Source organism: Nelumbo nucifera, chromosome 8 (genome assembly GCF_055504915.1).
Source record: "Nelumbo nucifera cultivar China Antique chromosome 8, China Antique-T2T, whole genome shotgun sequence".
Taxonomy (NCBI): domain Eukaryota; kingdom Viridiplantae; phylum Streptophyta; class Magnoliopsida; order Proteales; family Nelumbonaceae; genus Nelumbo; species Nelumbo nucifera.
The window spans coordinates 56,377,978-56,400,758 of NC_142656.1; the positions used below are offsets into that span (position 1 = coordinate 56,377,978).

The following is a 22,781-nucleotide window of genomic DNA, read 5'->3' on the forward strand; positions in this document are numbered from 1 at the left end:
ATACCAACCTCAACCTTTGATGGCAAAGTGATCTACAACCACCACTATTGCAACCAGAAGTGATCGTAGTAGCTCCAGGAAGAAGTCAGTGCCAACGCTGCCATAGCACTAGCAACAACAGCAGAAGCCACAAAGGCACACACTCACAACTGGTGGGCCTGAGAGATGACCCAAGGCCAACTTCAACCATCACTATACCCACTACCTCAATCATCGAGGAGAGCAAGTGTCACCTAAACAATATAGGAATCACATTATTACCCTTTCTCAAGTCGAACCACGTAGTAGCATGGTGAGCAGTCATCATTAGGCAAAAATGCAGGGGAACCAGTACTCGAAAAATCCAAACTATCATTTTGACTCAGCTTTGACCACCAATTTTCTTACGACCATTTGGGGACACCCAAAATCCTGCCTTGAAGCATCCAGGTAGGGACTTAACTTTTAGGGACTAGCCATAGGTTCTCCCACCATCAAAAATACTCACAAGCCATCCACCCAACCTCCTATTTGGCTTTTGGAAGAGATGAACTTCATGGAGCAGTTAAAGGACCCTCCATCAATAGTAGACCGAAGCCTCAAGCAAAAGTTAGTCTTTAAAAACAAAAACTGAATTGAGTGGGGGAGACTGTCACAAGTATTCTCTTTGCTGTGCCATCAAGTGCCATCCATCATGCTTACAACCGCTGCTCCGGTGTCCAAGTGTGTGTCATGGATGGACTATGTATATACTTTTGTATGGGGGGATTGTCAATAGCATTTCTATAATTATTTTAATATGATTTTTCATTATTGTGATGTATGTTTATGTCATTCTCCAAAGGTACTTTTTTATGGGAGGTAGGTAATCGAGTGAATCATTTTGTTACATTTTTTGTGTGTATTTACTTTGTTACATTTAAGCACGAAATCCTTACAACACTTTTCTAATTTGTGTGTCATTTTGTTACATTTTTTGTGTGTATTTACTTTGTTGCTTGTTGCTTAGGTTTTCGATGAGGAGTTTTATGGAGGGAGAAACATTGTTCGAAGGCAATCTGCTCCATCGTCGACAACTTCTCGGCTGAGCTTAACACCACTTTATGGATAAAAGCAACGTGCCGAAGGAGATCAACTTTCTTTCTTCTACTGCTGTGGAGAATGGATCATGGGAGGTTTTGATGAGGAAGAAGCTTCTTCTAGGGTTCTCTCTCACTGGAGTTGCCAACAGGTCTACTACCTCTTCTAGGGTTCTCTCTCACCGGAGGTTGTGATGAGGAAGAAGCTTCTTATCCACTAATACATCTTTCTAAATGTCCAGAAGGTATCTGGTGTTCAAATTTGGGCTTACTTTCCTTTTTTTGGTTATCTGTACCAGTAAAAGCGCTATCTTTGCTTCAACAAACTTTTGTTCAACTTCAAAATTGGAGCGGTGACTCCTGTCTTCCACATGGATTCCCCTTGGGACTGGGTTCCTCATATGTGTTTTGATTATTTTCTGGTTTACCAGCTGTCTATTCCTTTTCATCATTTATTTTCTTTTACTTTTTTTTTCTGCTAAATATGGTGACTACCAAAGGTACATTATTTACTCATTTTTCTTTCAAACAATTCATAGGAATCTCATAACTACGGGCTTCAGGGTTCTCTCCCAGATTTTAGCGCCTTGGATACTCTCCAACTAATGTAAGTAGTTAAATCAGAAAGAAAGAACCGTACAAAAAGCAATCAAATGGAAATTTTACTAGTTGGTATTTTGTTTTAACATTTCCGCTTATGGTTTGCAGAGACTTGAGTAATAACAGTTTAAGTGGAGAAATTCCTAGCTTCCTGGGAAACCTTCCCAGCCTGAACATGCTGTTAGTATTTCATCACTTTTGCAATTTTGTGGACTAATTAATTTTTTGGAAATTGGAACTTTGTATTTCTTACTTCTTTTATTTGCTTTTATCTCTTGTTTGTTATAGAAATTTGGCAAATAACAACTTTAGTGGATTAATACCTTCCTCACTCACCAATGATAGAAACTTAACACTGGAGTAAGCAATTCCAGTGCCCTTGTTTTTCTTGTCTTTGTTGTTCTGAGAAGCAACAATAACATTGACACAATATCACCATCATCATCAACTCAGATTTCTTGTTTTTTTTTTCATGCTGCAGTTATTCAGGTAACACTGGTTTATGTGCTCCCAATCAATCGTCCTGTGCTAATTCTGTAAATGGAACTTCGAATTTGCCGCACCCCACCAACAGCCAGAGCAACATCAGTACAAATCTTGCCAATCACACTTGGAATTGTAATTCTAGTATTAGTTCTTGCTTCTTATTGAAATAAATACCTGTAGATTTCTACAATGGGTCAATTTTACCTTGCTTCTTATTGAAATACTTTTCCCCTATTTTGGTAGAATACAAACACATAGCTTGTAAATTTGTAACCTGTAAGAACTAGAAATGAAATATTTTCTAATATGCTAAAGACAGCTAAGATGATGAGTTTAGTAGTAGTAGTTTTTCCTCCAGTTGTGAAATGATTTCATTCTCTAAACTTCTATGCCCGGTTGAAGTTGATGTTCCACACCCTATTTAAAACAGAAAAATGTTAACTAGCATCTAAAGTTATAAATGGCACTTCAGCTTTGAGGCTGTACACATGGGCATTGGGCATAGACACCTCTCTAACAGATTATATCTCTTTACCACATTCTTGGTCAAAAAATCAGCCAAGGCATTAGTTGATTGTGGAACTTAGATGAACAGCTATTTTGAGCAATGCCTTAACTTCTCTATATAGAAATCTGAGAGCCCATTGCCATTCTTGTTCTTCTTTCTGAAAAAGGTGAAGTAAATTATGTTAACTGAAAAAAATATACAATATGGTCCCCTGCACAAAGAGTTTCTGTACATTAACCTAACCTTAAGGACCCCCCAGAAAATCTATATTCAAAAAAGGGCGTGATAGATCAGTTCCACTAGAACAAGTATGAGTGGATAACAAAAATTTTATCATGTCCACAGCACAGGTAATAAACCTCCTCCTCTGGGCTGCACTTCTGTTCAAAAACTCTACTATTCCTTTCATTCTAGATTGCCCATAAAACTACAGGGGCACCTCTGCCCAGCATGCTTTGCATTTCTTTTGATCAGTAAGAATAGATTTTATTAAAATCAACTTGAATATTACTTCAAGGTGGGATGCAAAGCCTCAATTGCTGCTGACATACTCAATGCATCTGTGCCCAACATTATTACATGACCACCTGTAAGTCTAACCTATTTGTACAGGTTTGCATATTCTGCTGCTGACTTGTCTGATTCAAAACTTGTTATAAGTCTTGCTTCACTTTTCCTTGAGGGTAGATCCAACAATTTGTTTCACTTTTCCCTGAAAATTTTGAAGTTAAAACGGGAAAAAAGAAAGTGTAAAAACATGTTGATTCCAGATCATAGTACTTTAAAAATATCAATCACATTAGAAGTTTAAGTAGTAGCTGATAAGATCCTACAAAGAGGTTAAGTGATAGAAAGAAATGGTTGATCAACTGAACTTTGTTAAGGTAGACAATTCAATCACTGACTCTAACTGTGATCACAGCATACTTGAACTTGAAGTATGGCTATCAAATGACTGTACCAGAACTAATGTCTGTGAGGAAAAACTTTATAAGAGTGGTCCATTTACAATCTTTTATTTGGAACTTTACTTGTTCCATTGTCTTGAGTTTGTATCAATTGAACAATTTGGATTGATTTACAAGGAACAACAGAATGATAGCAGTATTCAGTGAAAAATGTCAAACATTCATGGCTGCTCCATTATAACCTGACCCCCAAGGATGGGGAAAGCTTTCAAGCGAACAAGGAAAGATCTGATTGTCACATTTCAGGCTCAGATGGCGAGAATACAGTAACAAGGGTAGATATGTTGGCCTTCTATAAGACTTTAAGGTAGGAGACTTTTCTAGCCTAGAGAGTAGATGGAAGGATCATGAAAACTTAGAAGCTACATTCTACATACGGGGATTCCAACTCTGCTACCAAATTAGATGCATAAACATGTGAATTGCTGGTATATCTGGTAGCAGTACAGATATAGGCTTTGTGGCCAGTATTCCTAAGTGCACACATACATACATACATGGTAGACTGGATACAGATCTAGGCTTTCTGGCATTTTTCTAGCACAAAGTGGCCACTTGAAACCCATGTTCTCACTCTTGTCGGCCCAAGATTTTACCATTAAACCAAATAATGGGGTTGTGTGTGTAAAATTATTGGGTGACACGCTTGTATATTATAAAAAAGCTTTGAACTCCTTTGGGACAAGGTCTAGTTCTTATAGCTCCTCTTATAATAGGATGCTGAAAAGGGAACATGGTTTCAGCATCTTAAGTAGTAAGATTTAAGCTAGCTCCATTCTACCCATTGTGGAGGCCCTGGTCTTTCTTGAGAAGACTTTACGAGTAGATAAGTAGAAAGAAATGGGAATTGAGATACCAAATCATGGTTCTGATGCTAACCTGTTTATGAGCAGAAATTTGTTCAACCATCAAAAGGTTGAACGCTGGGCTGTTGTGAACTTCTTATCTTGTTGTGACATACACAGTCCTGTTAGAGGTCTAATCAAATGTGGGGAACAAAAAGGAATTGAGATGCCAAATCAAGGATGGTGTCAGCGAATCGCAATTCAACCAGGTCCTGAACATTGAACTGGATCAAATCATTGAGGTTACCTTTTGATGGTTGCAGATGATAGTAATAGTAAATATTGTAAAAAAAATATGATAGAAAACAGAATAGAACTTAGTTGAACGAGAGAAAAATTAGTAGTATTCTAGTATTTCTCTCTGATGGTTGAATCAGTACAGAAGAGGGGTTTTTATAGTAGATGGAGTCGGTTGAAGGTGAACCGACTTACACTGAACAAGGACAGGCGTTAACACACCTTGGGAGAAGAATCGACTAACATGGGAACTAACTAATCTTGGGAGGTGTAACGACACATATTGGAAAGAAACAAACTTTGGAAGTAGCTTAACTTTACTGTTCTTCGAGAGAGCAGATTCAAATGTCTTCTGACAATGTGTAGCAACATTTAATACTCCTCCTTGATACACATTTCAGCAACTTCAATCATGTCTCGTAACAATTCGAACTTGCCTTTTGGCAGAGCCTTTGTAAATATGTCAGCTAACTGTTCTTCAGTTTTGCAATGTCTGAGTTCTATTTCTTTGTTTCCTTCAGCTTCTCTGATAAAGTGATACTTGATCCCAATATGTTTGGTTCTGCTGTGAAATATGGGATTCTTTGCCATTGCAATAGCAGATTTGCTATCGCAGTAGATTTCAGTACCACCAACTTGTGGTTCTCCCATGTCATCAAATATCCTTTTGAGCCATATAGCTTAGCTCGTTGTTATTGCTGCTGCAATATATTCTGCTTCAGCTGATGATTGGACAACAGTTGCTTGCTTCTTTGAAGCCCAAGAAAATATCCCTGATCTAAGTGTGAAAGCATAACCAGATGTACTTTTCATGTCATCTACTGAACCTGCCCAGTCACTGTCTGTGTATCCAATGAGCTTAGAGTCATGTGTGACTCTGTACCAAATTCCATAGGTCTTTGTACCTTGCAAATACCTTAGTATTCTTTTAGCTGCTCCATGGTGGACTTGACTTGGATTCTGCATGAATCTTGATAGTAGACTAACCGCATACATGATGTTTGGTCTTGTAGCAGTTAAATAGAGAAGACTTCCAATCATACTTCGAAATTGTGATTCATTTGCCTTTGGTGAGCCATCTTCCTTTTTGAATGCTTTAGTGTTGTCTAGTGGAGTGGAAACTGTTTTGCACCCCTCCATTTTGAATTTCTTCAAAAGAGTTTCTGTATACTTCTTTTGTGAGATGAATGTCCCTTCTTCTTCTTGAGTTATTTCAATTCCAAGAAAATAGTGCATTAGGCCTAAATCAATCATCTCAAAAGTCTTCATCATGTCTTCTTTGAACTTCTTGACCATCTTCTCATTATTTCCAGTATAAATAAGATCTTCAACATATAGAGAAACAATGAGAATGTCATTTGTACCTTGAGTTTTGATGTAGAGTGTTGGCTCACTATAGCTCCTCCTCAATCCTTGCTCCAAGAAGTAATTGTCGATTCTGCTATACCAAGCTCGTGGAGCTTGTTTTAAGCCATACAATGCCTTCTTTAATCTGAGAACTTTGTCTTCTTGTCCTTGCACCATGAACCCTTGAGGTTGCTCCACATAGATTTCCTCCTTAAGATAGCCCTTGAGGAATGCAGATTTTACATCAAGTTGAAAAGTTTTCCATTTCTTCTGTGCAACTAGTGCTATCAATGCCCTGATTGTGTCAAGGCGAGCAACTGAAGAAAATGTCTCATTGTAATCGATACCATATTGTTGTGAGTATCTTTTGGCAACTAGCCTTGCTTTAAGCTTCTGGATCGAGCCATCTGAGTTAAGCTGTCTTGTAGACCCACTTAATTCCAATAGTGTCTTTGTCTTGTGGACAATTCACAAGCTCCCAAGTTTCATTTTTTTCAATCATTTTTATCTCTTCATCCATAGCTTTTCTCCAGTTTTCTTCCTTAAAAGTTTCTTCAAAACTTTCTAGTTCTATGATCATCAAATTGCATGTTTCATATATTTCTGTTAAGGATTTAGTTCGCCTTGGTGGTGAATCCGGAGTAGACTGTGAAGCTTATTCCGGTTCCGATTGTGTTGGCGAACTGATTTGATCATGATCTTCTTCAATTCTTTGACTTGGTAATAGAGGCAAGTTGATAGTCTTTCTTTCAACTTCTTTTGTCTCCCAATTGTATGCAGCATCCTCGTCAAACTTATGTCTCAACTGATTATGAGTTTTTCTTTCCTTAAGCTATAGACTCGATAGCCTTTTGATTGAGTGCTATAGCCTAAGAAAATTCCTTTCTCAGTCTTCTCATCCAGTTTGCCTCTTTTCTCTTGTGGGACATGGGTGTAGCATATGCATCCAAAAACTCTGAGATGCTTTGCTGATGGTTTTTGCCCACTCCAAGCTTCAATTGGTATCCTATCTTGCACAACTTTAGTAGGACATCTGTTGAGCAGATAGACAACAGTGTTTATTGCCTCTGCTCAGAAAATTTTGGGAAGACCCTTTTCCATGAGCATGGCTCTTGCAATCTCCATAACTGTTCTGTTTTTTCTTTCGGATACTCCATTCTGTTATGGAGAGTATCCGACTGTAAGTTGATGCTACATGCCTTCATCTTCACAGAACTTGTTGAATTCATTAGAAGTGTATTCTTTGCCTCTGTCACTTCTTATGGTCTTGATGTTGTAACCACTTTGCTTCTCAACACGGGCTTTGAATTTTTTAAAAATATCAAAAACCTGCGATTTTTCTCGCAAGAAATAAACCCATGTCATTCTAGTATAATCATCAATGAAGAGGATGAAATACCTGTTTTGATTATTTGATGGAGTACGCATTGGACCACAAACATCTGTATGAATTAACTCCAATGGCTCTTAGGTTCTCCAAGCTTTGCCGGATGGGAAGGGTTGTCGATGTTGTTTTCCGAGCATACACCCTTCACAGACATTGTTGAACTCCTTGATAGCTGTTAGGTCACGCATCATGTTCTTCTACTGAAGAATCCTTAATCCATGGAAATTAAAGTGTTTGAATCTTCTATGCCATAGCCACGACTCGTCCACTTGTGCTTGCATTGCCATGTAACTTGCATCTCTCCATTGAATGGGAAAACATCTGTTTTTTCTATCATTTTTGTTTTTGCAATTTCAAGGGACTTGTCTTGCTTATCATAAATTGTGCAAGAGTTTCCCCCAAAATGTAAAGAGTAACCTGTTTCTATCATTTGGCCCACATTGAGTAGATTTGGATCAATATTGGGGACCAAAAGTACATCATTTATGTATTTCTTGCCTTGTTTGGTGTCAAATACAATGGTGCCTTTGCCGGTTGCTTCCAAGAAGTCGCCGTTACCAATTTTGACTTTTGTCTTGATTTTATCAAGACTATGAAAGATGCTTTCATTTTTAGTCATGTGGTTACTGCACCCATTGTCAAGATACCAAGTATCCTTTTTTTTTTCTATTGCAGAATGACAAGTATAAAAAAGACTATTTTCCTCATTTTTCTTTTCTGAAAAATTAGCTTGATGGGTTTTCTTGAATCTACAAACTTTTTCAACATGGTCAATTTTTTTACAGTTTTGGCACTGTGGTTTTCCTTTGAACCAGCAATCTTTCTCCAAGTGGTTTCTCTTCTTGCAAATACCACATGAAGAATACTTGTCATTATTTTCTTTTGGTTTTCCTTGTGACTTTATTCCATCAACATTTGTTTTATGAGACCGCAGATTAACTTTAGATTGAAAGGCAACTTCAACCGAATTTTCATTCTGCCTGTCACGCCTATTTTCATGTCTCGAGAGAGCCCATCAATTCAGTTGGTGATAGTTTTTCTAGATCCTTTGTTTCTTCTATCATCGAAAATATTGGATCATATCTCTCTGTACAAGAGATTAGAATTTTTTCGACTATTTTCTTGTTAGAAATAGTCTCCCCATAGGCTCTCATTTGATTTACTATTTCTTTTATTCTAGAATAGTAATCTTTTGCAGTCTCAATATCCTTCATCTTAAGATTTTCAAAATCCCTTCTAAACTTCTGCAATTTAACAGTGCGTACCTTGACAGATCCTTGAAACTCCTCCTACAGAATAGTTCTTGACAATCATTTTGCTGATTCTCTTCATAGATCTTCTTTTGATTTGCTGAAAGAGTGGAAGTATCTTCAGCAATGCGGAATCCTTCCTCAACGATTCTCCATAAACTTTGTGACCAAAAATAGGTCTTCATTTTAATGGACCAGAAGTCATAGTTTTTTCCATTGAAGATTGGTAAAGGGTGGAACGATTGGCTTCTGCACACATTATGTTTAGAAGAAATCACGCCCAAGAGATTGATCGAACGGGCTCTGATACCACTGATGGTTGCGGATGATAGTAATAGTAAATACTGTAAAAAATATATGATAGAAAACAGAATAGAACTTAGTTGAATGAGAGAAAAATTAGTAGTATTCTGGTATTTCTCTCTGATGGTTGAATCAGTACAGAAGAGGGGTTTTTATAGTAGATGGAGTCGGTTGAAGGTGAACCGACTTACACTGAACAAGGACAGGCATTAACACACCTTGGGAGCAGAATCGGCTAACATGGGAACTAACTAATCTTGGGAGGTGTAACGACACATATTGGAAAGAAACAAACTTTGGAAGTAGCTTAACTTTACTGTTAAAAAAAAGAGCAGATTCAAATGTCTTCTGAAAATGTGTAGCAACATTTAATACTTTTGCTAAAACTACCGCCCCTTTTGTCAACAGTTTTGGAAAGAGCCTCCGAGGAAATGGATATAAGAATTTTTTCTCTGGTTCCCTTTTTATTGTTTTCAGGCCTGCAAGTTCCTAGATGAGAAGTGAGCTCCAAAGTTCATGGTGATTGTTGCACAGAAAAGTGACCACACCCCATGGGAACTATGGTGCCATAAAATGCTTTGAACTTTACTAGTTTATCTGGATTCAAAATGATGTCATAAAGTGGCATACTATTTGTCCATGGGATAAATGCAGAAAATTGCTATCTTCAAGTATGGCATGTTCTAATATGCATGCATGCAAAAAGCAGCGAATTTCCATTTTATAAAGATCCACTTATTCACCCCTTCAGCCCTCCCCGTGGTCGAATTGCCTTGGTTTCGTGATAGCGTGAGCAGTTCCATGTTCTGCTGGTAGATTGGGGCACAGGGTTATTTTGTTAGAATGTGTGGTTGTGTGCGAGTGGGTCTAAAATCATGGCTCATGTGGAACAATTATGGAGCTTCCACTTCTTCCAGAGGTAGAAGTGGAGCTTCTTTATTTTCCAGTGAGGTATCTTGAGATAGTGTGGCTGTCTAGTACAATTTTCCTGCTCCTGATTCTACTTGAAACTCTTATATGGCTTATTGACTGGAGAGGATATTGAGATTCATGTTGTATCCTGCCTTTTATTCAGTAGTGTGCCTTTTGATATTTTCTAGAATGTTTGGGCCCCTCTTCTGTTTGCCTTTTCTAATGCTTGCTGCTACATTTGGCTGTCCATGTTTGACAGCCTGGGCTTTCCATAGTCTCTCTGTGTGAAACATAAGCCCACATCCATGCATCCAGTGCCTTTACCATTAGTCCATTACATGGAGTTTGTGTGGATTAACATGTCATGCAAACATAGCCCTGTGGACGGCAAAGGCTGTCAAACGTGGACGGTTATTTTTTTTCACAATGTACATGCAACCATGCAACGTCTCCTTAAGTAGATTTATGATTTAAGCAAGTTGTATTAAGTTGAATATGCTCTCCAGTTGGAGAAGTTATACTAGAAACTAATGTAATGGTTACCGATTGTTCACTAGTGGTAGATATCTAGCATGATTGGTCGAGATATATATGGCATGTTGAAACTGTAATACATTTTTGCAATATTTTCATTTTATGTCGTTCTTTGGGGTTCTAATTGATTATGCTGATTTACTAAATATTGTTATAACCAGTCCACTTATTTGTGCAATTTCTGAAGCCGACTTCAGACATGTTGTCAACATTGTGATGTTTCTGTAGTGTGCGAGACAAGGGTTTGCATTGGGGTTGACTATTGTAGTTGGTGCTATTCCTAGCATTAGAGTGGAGTCTTTGATGAAACTAATAGTTAATTTGTTAGAGGTCTCTTCTTCAATGAAGGGTCAGGTAAGTACATGCTAAATCATGCTTTGAAGAATACTGGTATATAGTTGTCACTCTCTGCATGTGATATTTTTCAGTTCCTTCTTTATGCAATTTCAGGAAGTAAGGGATTGTCTTTTAGGTCGTTTGTTTGCTTATGGCTCTCTTGTCCAATCTGGGCGAATATCTCAAGGGTGGGTTTCCAATAAAAACACTCCTCTTGTCAAGGAATTCATCAACCATGTCATCTCTCTTGCTGCTAAGAAGCTCTATTTAAAAGAGCCAGCTGTCTTGGATGTTTTAAACTTGGTTGAACAGGTATTTTATTCTCATCTAATTTTTATGAGAACAATTATGCTTTGTTACCTGTAAAACATGTCAAGTCTTTATAACAATCATCTACAGTGATTTTAACGCTGTTTAGATTCATGTTTTTTTATCAGTCTCATTAAACTTTCTATACTACCTTCAGGGATTGTTTGTCCCTATTTTTTATAGAGTTCCATTACCATTTATAAATTAAAGAATCATCTATGAGGCATAAACAAACAGCGAGCGTATGGTTATACAACAAAGACTTAATTCAAAGCTCACTAGGAATAAGAACGAAATCTCCATTGTGGTTTAAAAGAGAGGCCCCACCCTACCCTGTTACAAGATATAAAAGAAGAACAAAAATTGCTTGCTTGAACCACACAAACACACACATAGAGGAGATCTTGCTGCTATCAAGTATCTATAACTGATTTTTGCAGAAATCCATGAAGTAACTATTGGCAAATTTCGTGTCTTGAATGAACACAAGATATGGGGCCAAATTATACAAAACAATTTATAATAGGGCTGAGTTAACATGTTTTATACGAAGGCCTCCATATAAATTAGTAAAATATCGTTTGGTCATTTGCAATAAAAAAATTGCTGTCCCTTGACGGATCAGATCAGTGAAACAGGACTAGTGCATCTAAAGCTACAACTGTTGGAATAAGGCTTTATAGATATGATTAAGTTGGATTATTTTTGTTTCAAGTTTTACTTTTTTTCCTTTTTATTTGTGGAATGGCAGTTTGGAGAAGAGAAATGGAGGTTAATGGATTGATGTGGGTGCAGGAATGGCATAGAACTGAGTGCCTAAGGGGTGCGACTTGGGTAAGCCTCGGTTAGGCATATGTTAGAATTTGAAAGGGCTTGGTCTGAGAGCCTGGTTCTATGCAGTGGAGTTTCTTTAAATTGGGTAGCCAATTTGCTGGACCCCTTTGAATGAGTTGTGTAATGGCTCAGAGAATGAGTTGTGTAACCATTCCCCCAGAACCAAATTCTCTCTTTGCTAACCATCTGCCAGCCCATTGCAGTTCTACAAGTCCACTGAACAACAACAAACCTGTCCCTTTTTAACTCGGAAATCTCCCTCATGATGTGTTTGTACTACCAAGGACATCTTCATTACAAACCCACTCTACCACCACTTTAAAATCCCTTCAATGATGATATTGGTTACTTTGGTTCTTTTGGCAAGCTTCAACCCTTGTAATGCTACTAGGATTTCAAATATAACTGCATCCCCTATCTGTACTGACATTTGTAGGATCCACTTGGAAAGACACAAATTTTGATCCATTTGTAGGATCCACTTTGAAGGGCATCTATACTGACATTTGGTTAATTTAGTTGCATTTTTTTTTGAACTATCATCAGTTGCAAAATTTTGATCTTATAAATAACTTAAATCGACATTCTTTTGTAGCTCAAGTGTCAAACATCCAAATTGGCCAAAGTTAGCCCTTACAAAGTGAGAAAACAATATTCTTTTAAAGATTTTCACTTCATTTTACTTGATCTTGTATTTTGAGCATTGACCAATTTTTTACTGATAAACATAATCCACTCCCTAACAATTTATAGGGTATGGTTTGCAGGTTCAGCCATTATATTAAATGGATTTGCATTGAAAGACATGTTACATTGTCTTGGAAATTGGAATTTTTTAATTCCTTGTACTTTTATGCATCAATTAGATATTGTATTTAAACAATTTGTTTTGGATATTATAATAATAAATAATTCAATTAATAGATTTTTGTTTTAGTTACATTTTTTATTTAAATTTTTTTTATGTGTCACAATATCAATTGTCCTGATATTTGTATTAAATAGGTATTAAATTGAGATTTGTCATGGAATTAAGCTAGTATAAAAAATTAACCATAAACAAGCTATAAGGTGGCGGTCAAATACGACCTAAGCCGACGGCTTAAACCGCCACCTAAGAAGGAACTAGAATCTTCATTGGCCTAAGGCGGCGATCAAATAGAACCTAAGCCAGCGTTTAGACCGCCACCTAGAAAGGTAGGTAAGATTTTGATTGACCGAAGGTGGTGGTCAAATACAATCTAAGCTGACGGTCAAAACTGCCACCTTTATAAAGCTAAGTCGGCGATTTTGGCATATTGCCGGTTTAGAGTTAATTGAACCATTTTGGATCGGCCTTCAAGGGCGGCGGTCTTGACCTAAGCCGGAAGAGGTTTAGGGGGCGGAATGAAGACTGCCGCCTTAGATCAAAGCCGGTGGTCTTAAGGCCTAAACCGGTTTAGACCAATTTTCTTGTAGTGAATTCTAGTGACCATAATGTATCCATAATTTTCAATGGTGTATCAAATTTAATTACTATCTTAATTTAATTAATAAAAATATAATAAATGTGTCTAGTTTAATTATTCGAAATAAAATTTTTTTTAAGTATCAATAAAAATTTAAAATTAATTTAAAGAAAAAATTAAAAATTAAAATAAAACTTTTTAAATTTTTAGATGTGAAAAGAATGAATGGGGAGGTACCCTAGGGTTTGATAAGGAGAGGGGAGTATGCTAATATAGTAGGAGGGGCACTTTTCTGGGTTTAGCAGATAGGAGGTGCCCGCCTGTATTCAGTTTTTCACAAAAACACCCCGTCTCTCAGCTAGAATTCTCACCAGCTTTCCAAAATATGTAGAAAACTCTGTAATTTCTCAGTTTTTACTCATAATTTGCATAGGGACCCTCAGAGGTCACAACATTGAATTTAAACGAAAAATGGTACAAATTAGTTCGTCTAAGGTCTAAAATACCCCTAAAATGATGCCTTAAGGCATCGAAATACAAAGTTATAAGAATGTTGGTGCGTGGTTATATGGGCTTATGTGAAATATTTTGCTATTTTGGCACAATTGCTTGTTGTGGTGTTCATGAACTTTTGCTAATTACAAGAATACCATTATTTGTCTCATTAAATTTTTTACTAATTACAAGAATGCCATTGAAAGCAATCATTGCCTCTTTTTTAGTTGTGCATATCACATTGTGTTTTCATATAATTATAAGAGTTTCATCAACATTTAATTACAAAATTTTCACAAAATTGTTATTTTCTCTTTTCTTTTCATTTATTACCCCTTCTCTCTCTCCCTCTCCCTCTCTCTCTCTAGGGTTGTTAATAGGTCATTTGGACCAGATGGACCTTAATCGATTGGATCTGTTCGGTTTTAGTTCCTGATACATTATCCTGATATTTTCAATAGTTTTATTATAACTAGGTCCATCAGGTTAGACCAAAGAACCTAATCATTTTGATTGTCTAGAATTACAGACCTTATCAAGTCTGATTCAGTTCTTAGTAATTCTTGTCGGGTCGGTTCCGATTTTTACAAAACCCAACCCAACCTTCTCTCTTTCTCTTTCCACTCCAACTCTGTCCATGAACTTTTAATATTATTTACAAGATAATAATTTTTTAATTAACTAATATAATTAATTAATTAATTCCTCTAATTATGTCTCGCCTAGAAAAGCCCCATGTTGGGATGAATGTTTAATATTACTTACAAGATAATAAATGTTTTTAACATATTTTTTAATTAGTCAATATAATTAATTAATTGTTTAATGAAGTTTTCTAATTTTGTTTCATCTAGGCTAGACCCAAGTTGGGATTGAAGTATTAGAAACAAACTCAACTTGCAAAATTTGTGGGTCTAATGCACATTCAAGCTTCAAAAAGAAACTTGTGCCCAAGCCCTGAGTTTTTGAGTCAGTGAGGTACTTGTTGTACCATACCTAGGATATTTTCAGACCTGCACAAACTAGGTTTATCTAGGATTCCTATGATCAGATTGTGTGGATTAGATTTTAGGGATAAAGCAAATTTGATGTAAAATAGGGTAAAAATAAAAATTTTTCTTTTAATGTTATGGACAGCACTAAACCTCAAAGTAATCATAAAAGCAACAGTAGAGTGATTGCATCCATGCTTTGTTGCAATTAATTGCCTCCACAATGCATCTACCTTTTTACCAAAACTCGACAAAAATTTTTCAAGCAATGCTTCTTTGTTCATCGGTCCTACTGGTCTAATTTCAGTACTGGCATGTCAGTGTAAATTAGTCCAGTGAAGTGAAGGGTAAATTCTTAGCTAATTAATTAAGTATATTCTTACTGTTCTAAAATAGACCAATACTATATAATCGATTAATATTTTTTTTATCGTTAACTGACTGTTATAACTTCTGAAAATACCCAATTTATCCTTATTATAACCCTATTCGAGCTCTGGCATTTGGAACCCCATTCGAACCCAATTGATCGGAAAACACTACTTCGGCATTTGGAGTTGTAGCAGCAATTACAGATATCCTCCCACACTCGGCAGATCTTCGTCTTATAGAGGTTGTTCCCCGATGACGACGAGCCAGAATCTGGCCCCGACCTCGTATGTCCACCCTTCACTGAACCGACCAGAATCCCGTACATTACTAGTATGTCCTCTTCAACTTTATCCGGCGTGGCAAAAACCGGCAGCGACCTTGACGGCGGGGGTCTCTAGGTGCCATCTGAACAGTGTTTTTTTCCCTTTTTGCTCTCCACCTCCATCCTGAAAGGCTCGTTCGTACATGGGGAAGGGAGAGGTAGCAGCCATTCCTCCCACGCTTGGCTATCTCCATCTTATAGAGGTTGATCCCCGATGATCGAGTCAGAATTTAGCCCGACCTCGTACGTCCACCCGGCACTGAATCGACCAGAATCCCGTTCATCACTAGCGTCCTCTTCAACTCTAACCGGCGTGGCGAAGACCGGCGGCGACCTCGGCGGTGGGGTCTCCAGGTGCCATTTCAATAGTGTTTTTTTTTCCTGTTTTTTCTCTCCACCACCATCCCTAAGGGGCTTGTTCGTACATGGGGAAAGGAGAGGTAGCGGGCATTTCTCCGGCGACGATTAGTCGGGTCTGATTTACTGCAGTCGTTTCTTCCATTCTCCCACATAGCCTGAATCTCCAATCCCTACACAAACAACATCGATAATTTTGAAAGATTAAGGTCGTTCGGTTGTTTCTTCCGTTCCTAGAGGCAGACTCTGTTTTCCGGTGGGCATTTTTACATGGAAGCTCCAGCTGTTTCTTCCACGAAGCTCATCGGCCAGTTGCCAAAATTTATGTTGGTTGTCCACCGGGATGGAGAACAGAGGACAGAGGATCTGATATTACATCGGACCCTGAAACCCCTGCAACAACCTAACACAGGTCCTCTGTCCTCTTTTTTCCATTGCCGGTGGGGAAGCACCCTTTCCGAGTTAAATTTTAGGTGGCTTGTATTGCACTTGTTAGATTCAGCCTTGCGTCCGATAAGATTGAAACGATGTAGGCCACATCCAGACCTCCACAGGTCACTGGTGCTGTCTGAGGTGTCTGAAGTGAATAACTTGGCCTTTTCAAGCGTGCAGTTTAGCGGCTCCGTGATAGACTGATAGGCCATAGCAATGTCCATCATCTCTCATGTTAAAAGATTGACTGCAACCTCCGGTCCCTTGTTTTCCGGGAATCCTAGAAATTCCCAATCCCCTCGATGTGGGCTCCACACCGATCTGATACTCCCGTGCCCCAAGTGCACTCCTTGCACCCTTCGCCAAAGTTTATCGATTCCACCAAGTTTCACCCGCTGCTCCTCCATCGCTCCAATATATCCCCTCGTGGCTCTTCGCCATCACCTCTGTCATCGATAATCCATTCATTCTGTGGTCCGAGCGGTGAAAACCCCTTCGGCTGCTGTTTGGTGATAAATGTAAAGGTGAAAATTTGAAGAAAAATTTACACTTAATCAATTGTAATAAATAATAGGGATAGTGTTAGTCATTTCAAACAGTAAGAACACACTTAATCAATTAACTAAACCATAAGAATAGTTCAAAAAATTTACCCAAATCCAAACGTGTTCATGTCCATTTATGAGAGAAGTGTTATTCTGAAGGTTCACATGATTTTTGAGTAATGGTTGTGAATTCTCAAGTCATGATTACGATAACCTGGGGATTCATTTTATTGGAGATAAAATGTTGAGTTATTTCTGTGGAAGCTCAAGTTTCTCCTATGAATTCATTAAGAAGCCTCTAATCTCCTTGACTGCACATCAGTAGTGGAGCTAAAATTGTTCTCTTTATAATGTATACATAACATATATTTAATTGTTGTGTGTTTAACCAGACTGGTTTGTATCTGCTTCTTCAGCTTTTGACCAACTGCTTGTGTGATCCAGGACATTTTGCTGGTTGCAATTTTACTGTCTTAACATTTAATGCAAGATGAAGGTGTCATTGTGTTTTTTCAGTTTACAACACCAGGCTCATTGCTGCTTCTTCACTGAGAAATACCAAGGTAGGCTCATAGTATTATCCATCAAATACTAGCCAAGCCAGTATAAACAAAAGCTACCAGCAAACAAGATGGTATTCGTAGATAACTTCTAAGTAAATTATTGAAGTTTTGCAATTAATCTACCTTCATTAATGACCATTTTAAAGAAAATAAAATTATTTCACAAACCTTATTACCAATTATAAGGATACTATAGAAACTACTCCCAAAACTCTATGAGATTTAATGTAACCATACTAATGCTTGCTTTTAGTTCCTCAAATTTTGGGTACCAAACTTAAAGGGACCATAATTGCTGCACTTACTTCATCTTCTTTAAGGGATTTTCTTGGATTTCTCCAAACCAGATAAGAGAATTTGGACCTCAACTTCCTCTGGCTCCTTTGTGTTTGCTTCTTTTCTTATGCCTTGACTACCTCTTCTACCTCACCACTAGTTCTGCAGGCCAAAGAAGTTTGGTGTAGACTACTCCCCCCAAAAATTAGGGCTTTTTTGCTTGTCCCCCAGAAGTGGTTTTTGTACAATGCAAATGAAGAAACCACCTACCACCTATTAATCTCAGCACAACTTCCTGTTTTACTTCTAGTATTCAACATTTGTTTTTCTCTGTATCTGTTTTCAGGTGTAACCACCAGATGATGTGGAAAATCCTTTCAAGTTGTCTTTTTTTCATCCTTCCAAGTAAGAGTGGGTGAATAATGTGGAGATGCATGAAGGAAGCAATTTATAGATGATAATGAGAAGGAAAGAAAAAACAATGATTTTTAAGGAGATGAGTAGATCAAAGAAAGACAAATTTCAAAAAAAAAAAAAAAAGAGAAAAAGATAAAAGTAGTTCATCAGATCAAGTCCCTAAACCTATTTAATGGTTTCTCACTTTCTCTAAACGTGATATTAGTTGAAGCTGGAAACAATGGCATCCACCACCATCGCCAGAACTACACTCTCTAAGAGTTGAATTCCTCTATATACCCAAATCAAACTAAATTTTGATGGATGCAGCATTGGAAGTGGTGAGTTTCTAAGATCTGAAGTGCCTATTGTGCTCTGGGGCTTGAGATTGAGTGCTTCACTCTACATTGGAGGATTAGAGTTGGAGGGAGATTAAAGTGGTCACAGGGCGGCAGAGAAGTAGTTCCCAAGATTCATGGCAGCACAGAAATGCTATAAGAGAAATTGAACAGTTGGGAATAATAGGAGCCAATTATACATGGATTGAAGGATTAGCAAACTTGGTGGAATATGCAAGGCAAGGCAAGGCTAAACAGTTAATAGAGTTAAAATGTTATGTGGCGACAGGGAATTTTGTAAATTCAATATCTATTTTTGGGGAAAGGGAAGAGGTAGGTTGAAATGTTGGACCATTCTAGGGGTGCTTAGTACTTCTTGTTTATACATCCAATCTTTTATAACAATTAATAAAAGTATTTGTTTCTGATTAATAAAAAAAAAACTTAAAGATAGCTTTTGGGAGATTATTGATGGAAAAATTGGCCTAGGATTAAGGAAATGATAGGAACCCACTAGATAACCTACTCTAGGAACTCTTGAATCAAATTGTTATGTGCACCCACAAGCTAGAAAATAAGCTGTAGTTGATCAGATTAGAACTTTAAGGAAACTAAGTCCTTAAAGAATCCAATCTTGAAGATGCCACAAAAGTTTATCATTCCTTTGATAAGTCAAGATATTGTATTCTACCAAGAACACAAGAATGCAAAGCTAAGCTTACTGAATAATACCAATAATGGAGATCGAGGTACTGGCCAAATGGCTCAAGCTAATATTCCCAAATATTCTCAAGATCCTTTGCAAAGAATCGGTGGACCAATGACTAGGGCAAGAACAAAGAGGATGAAAGAGGCTCTACAAGGTTTAATCATGGAAGTGCATGACAAAGAGGCTGTTATAAAAGATTCTAAGACTGTTCTAGCAGTTCCCAAAACTTCACCAAGGATAACCACCTATCTTTATGTGCAAGACGATATACAAGGCTTAGAATTTGAAGAACAAAGCTTGATGGGCTTGGCACATGGACATGATAAGAAAATGCCCAACTTTCACATTGAAAATTTGCAAACCCATCAACTTCATTCTCGTAGTATGTCCTGTGTGTTGTAGAACATCTTGCTGCTCCTGAATGGATGAATGCCCTGTTCATAAATCTTAATAAAAAAAGGACAATGGAGTAAATAGTGTAATATCAAATAATAGTTTAATCTCTAATAAAAACTAATCAATAAATTATTACAAAACGACATAATTAGTAAAAGTAATTTTTTAACAAAAATACAAAAAGTACAATAAATTAAATTTAGAAACTTAAGCAACAGTAATTTAATCTCTAATAATTATTAAAATTTTTTTGTTATAAAAATAAATTTTATACACAATTATTGAAAATAGTTTTATCACAAATATGCAATATATAATTACTTAAAATACAATAAATATTAATTTAGTGTATTTTCAGCATAATAAATATTAGTTTAGTATGCATAAATCCCTATAAGTCTTATTTTCATGTTCCAATGCAAGCCATTGCCATCTTTTTCCTTTATTCATCTCCCATATATTTAATTCTTTGAAAGGTAGACATACCGATTTATCTTATTCAGCAAGTTCAAAAAAATTAATAGTAAAATCTTACCTTACTTTCTGGGCTTCTGCATTCTTCCCATTTCACACTATTTACTCTGGTCCAAGTATTCCAAACCTATGCTTTTGAGATTCAATGGACATATACATACAAATATTGATCTAAGGAGGTTGAAACCAAGCATTTAACATTCTTTGCTGGAAGAGAGGTTTTGGAAGGAAGAAAGTTATATTTTGAATCTTTCGCATCAAGGGTTCAACTTAGAAACCCTTCTAATTAAAGTATTTGAATTGGCAAGTTATGGCAGTGAGATCAAATTGTTGGGGCCAAGAGGAGTTGAATTGGTGTTGATCATTGAGCAAAACAAGACTTTGTTTACATATTAGAGCATCCAAAAATTAAACAACTAGAGTTTTGATCGTGAAAGGAAAGAATGCTTTTAAAAATGCTTGGAAGAATGGTAGTTGGTCAAAGTAACATTTACAAATTTCAAATAATCAAGAGTATTAATGGTAGCAAGCTTTGAAGGTTAGTTGGATCTATATAAATTAAATTTTTCTTAAAATTAGAGAAAAAATTTGCAATAATCCATTATGAACCGCCCCCTCGATCCCCGATGGTGAGCGCAATTATCCGTCCAGTTTATGTGTGCCCAACGCTGTTACTCACATCTTAGATGTCACAGCAGAAGAATGGCGTCTGGTAATGTCGATTCTCATCATACCAATGCAGATGTATCCTATGTTACATTAGATATTAGTGATCTCAGCAAGGAATTGGCTGCTTCTACCCTCAAAGATCTTGAAGAGCTTACTGGTAAGTCTTCGTCGTCCTATAGTTCATCTTCTTGTATTCATAGAGTCCCTGAGAAATTTCACAAAATAAACCAATATGCCTACGTGCCCGAGTTGATAGCTATCGGCCCTAATCACCATGGTAAAGAAAGCTTGCAGACCATGGAAGAGCACAAAAAGCGATATGTTAAAGCACTTCTCAATCGAATATCAACAACACAAGAGTCAAATTTTAAAAAGTTGGGGGAGTTTTTCAATATTTTATGTTTCTTAGAAGAAGAAATTCACAAATCCTACTCAGAAATCAGTAAAATGAGCAGAAACGATTTTTTAAAAATGATGTTATTTGATGGTTTCTTCATGATCGAGCTTTTCCTAAGGAGTGCAGAGGTGAAAAAGGATGAGAACGATCCAATATTCAATACCAACTGGTTGTATGCAAGTCTGGTCCGCGACATGATATTACTTGAAAATCAACTTCCTCTGTTCGTTCTTGACAAGTTATTCGTTAAAACGAAGTCGAAGTTCTCTGGCCATGAAAATCAGTCACTCACAAGGCTTGCCCTTCGTTTCTTCAAACCTCTAATTCCAAACGACCAACACCTACTTTTAAAGGCTTCCAAATTTACAAGTAGCAAGCATTTGCTCGATCTGGTATACAAGGTTCTGTTAGTCGATGTGAAATATTTGCAACCAAAGTCGAATCCAGGAGGGAATCTATTGCTCAGTGTGACAAGGCTCCGACGGGCTGGGATCAAGTTCAAGAAGGGTCACGAAGAAACAAGTTTCCTGGACATCAAATTCAGTCATGGGGTGTTGGAAATTCCACCAGTACATATTGAAGATCACTTCGAGGTTCTGCTAAGAAATCTAATTGCATGGGAGCAATGCAGTAATAGTCGCCCCCTTCATGTAGTCACATCCTATGCTTTCCTGATGAATAAGCTAATTAGCACCACGGAGGAAGTGGGATTTCTCTGCCACCGTGGAATTATCACCAATTACCTGGGTGGCGATGAAGAGGTCTCTTTACTCTTCAATAATCTCTGCAAGGAGGTTACCCTTGTTAATTTTTGCTATTCTGAGGTCTGCAACCAGGTAAAATCTTATTGCAAGAATCGTTTGCGTGTGTGGCTACCGACTTTCATAGGAAACTATTTCTAATGGATAATATTGGAGGGTCGACTTCTAGTAAGGATATTAATAAGGTTGTTCTTGAAGACACCAATCAGACCGGTTCAGTTTGTAATAAGATATCAAAATCTTTATGTATTTTCTTACTGTGAATAAGCTATTCACCAGGCTGTGGGACTGAGATCCCCGCACTAGACTTTCAATGTATTATAATAAGATAAGATTGAGTGGTCAAGATGAGATTGGAATGAAAGGTTAGAGCGATGGGATTAAGTTTGAGTTAAATTGCTTTTCATGTCACTCCATTTATGTATATATGATGCAATAATTTCTTTTATCAATGGATTATTTTCTACTTTATCTAAGATTCTACACATTGCAACTTCATTTCTCTTTGTATCTTTTTATTTCACTGTGACTCATAAATTTACTCTTTGTTTTTTCCTTTTATAGGGAAACCTATACAAACCTTTCTCTTCTTTTCTCTATCTTTTCTTTCAAACTAAATACAACCTTAGGGACAACTTATTTTCAATTGCTTTATCAAGCATTAATATAGCTCAAGAGTGAATTGTTTAAATGCCTAGGCTAGAAAGGAATTACAAAAACCTTCCCCAGATTTTCATTCACTTGCAATACTATAAGCCTCCCTTCTGTAGGGTCTATTTGATTCATAGGAATAGAGTCTTAGAATCAAAATGGTTCATTCCAATTTCAACTATTTGACTAGACATGATTAGAATCCTATTCCCATAGTTGATTTTTTAAGATGAATAAAAAATATTAAAAAAAAGGAAGAGATAATAAGGAGGAA

The 22,781-nt window shown here is 37.0% G+C and overlaps 2 protein-coding genes across 33 annotated transcripts; both read left to right on the top strand.

The window, feature by feature from the left end:
• The first annotated feature begins 837 nt into the window (after positions 1-837).
• On the top strand, positions 838-20,758 carry LOC148790026 (rRNA processing protein pol5-like). 32 transcript variants are annotated; one of them, XM_088893033.1, is made up of 11 exons: positions 849-1,210; positions 1,358-1,480; positions 1,598-1,665; positions 1,767-1,838; positions 1,947-2,018; positions 2,140-2,276; positions 10,790-10,805; positions 10,872-11,083; positions 11,832-11,914; positions 12,510-12,554; positions 12,682-12,856. In XM_088893033.1, exons 2-8 carry the CDS (start codon positions 1,430-1,432, stop codon positions 10,972-10,974), a joined length of 519 nt encoding a protein of 172 aa, XP_088749159.1. In that variant the 5' UTR covers positions 849-1,210; positions 1,358-1,429; the 3' UTR covers positions 10,975-11,083; positions 11,832-11,914; positions 12,510-12,554; positions 12,682-12,856. The 32 variants fall into 32 exon arrangements, with proteins under 32 accessions (XP_088749162.1, XP_088749163.1, XP_088749181.1 ...); XM_088893034.1 differs by having other exon boundaries at positions 11,876-11,914; XM_088893036.1 differs by lacking the exons at positions 1,358-1,480; positions 10,790-10,805 and adding an exon at positions 10,664-10,789 and having other exon boundaries at positions 838-1,303; positions 2,140-2,285; positions 10,886-11,083; positions 11,876-11,914.
• Positions 20,684-22,332, top strand: LOC104591150 (UPF0481 protein At3g47200-like). The gene has a single exon (XM_019196644.2). The coding sequence runs from the start codon at positions 20,684-20,686 to the stop codon at positions 21,995-21,997; it is 1,314 nt and encodes a 437-aa protein (XP_019052189.1). The 3' UTR covers positions 21,998-22,332.
• Positions 22,333-22,781: the final 449 nt, after the last annotated feature.

Excerpts from the sequence above, each read along its gene's own strand:
- LOC148790026 (XM_088893035.1), top strand. The coding sequence starts at position 1,430 with ATGGATTCCCCTTGGGACTGGGTTCCTCATATGTGTTTTGATTATTTT. Across the intron at positions 1,481-1,597 it reads TGTGTTTTGATTATTTTCTG|GAATCTCATAACTACGGGCT; the intron begins GTTTACCAGCTG and ends AACAATTCATAG. Across the intron at positions 1,839-1,946 it reads CTTCCCAGCCTGAACATGCT|AAATTTGGCAAATAACAACT; the intron begins GTTAGTATTTCA and ends TGTTTGTTATAG.
- LOC104591150 (XM_019196644.2), top strand. The coding sequence starts at position 20,684 with ATGTGTGCCCAACGCTGTTACTCACATCTTAGATGTCACAGCAGAAGA.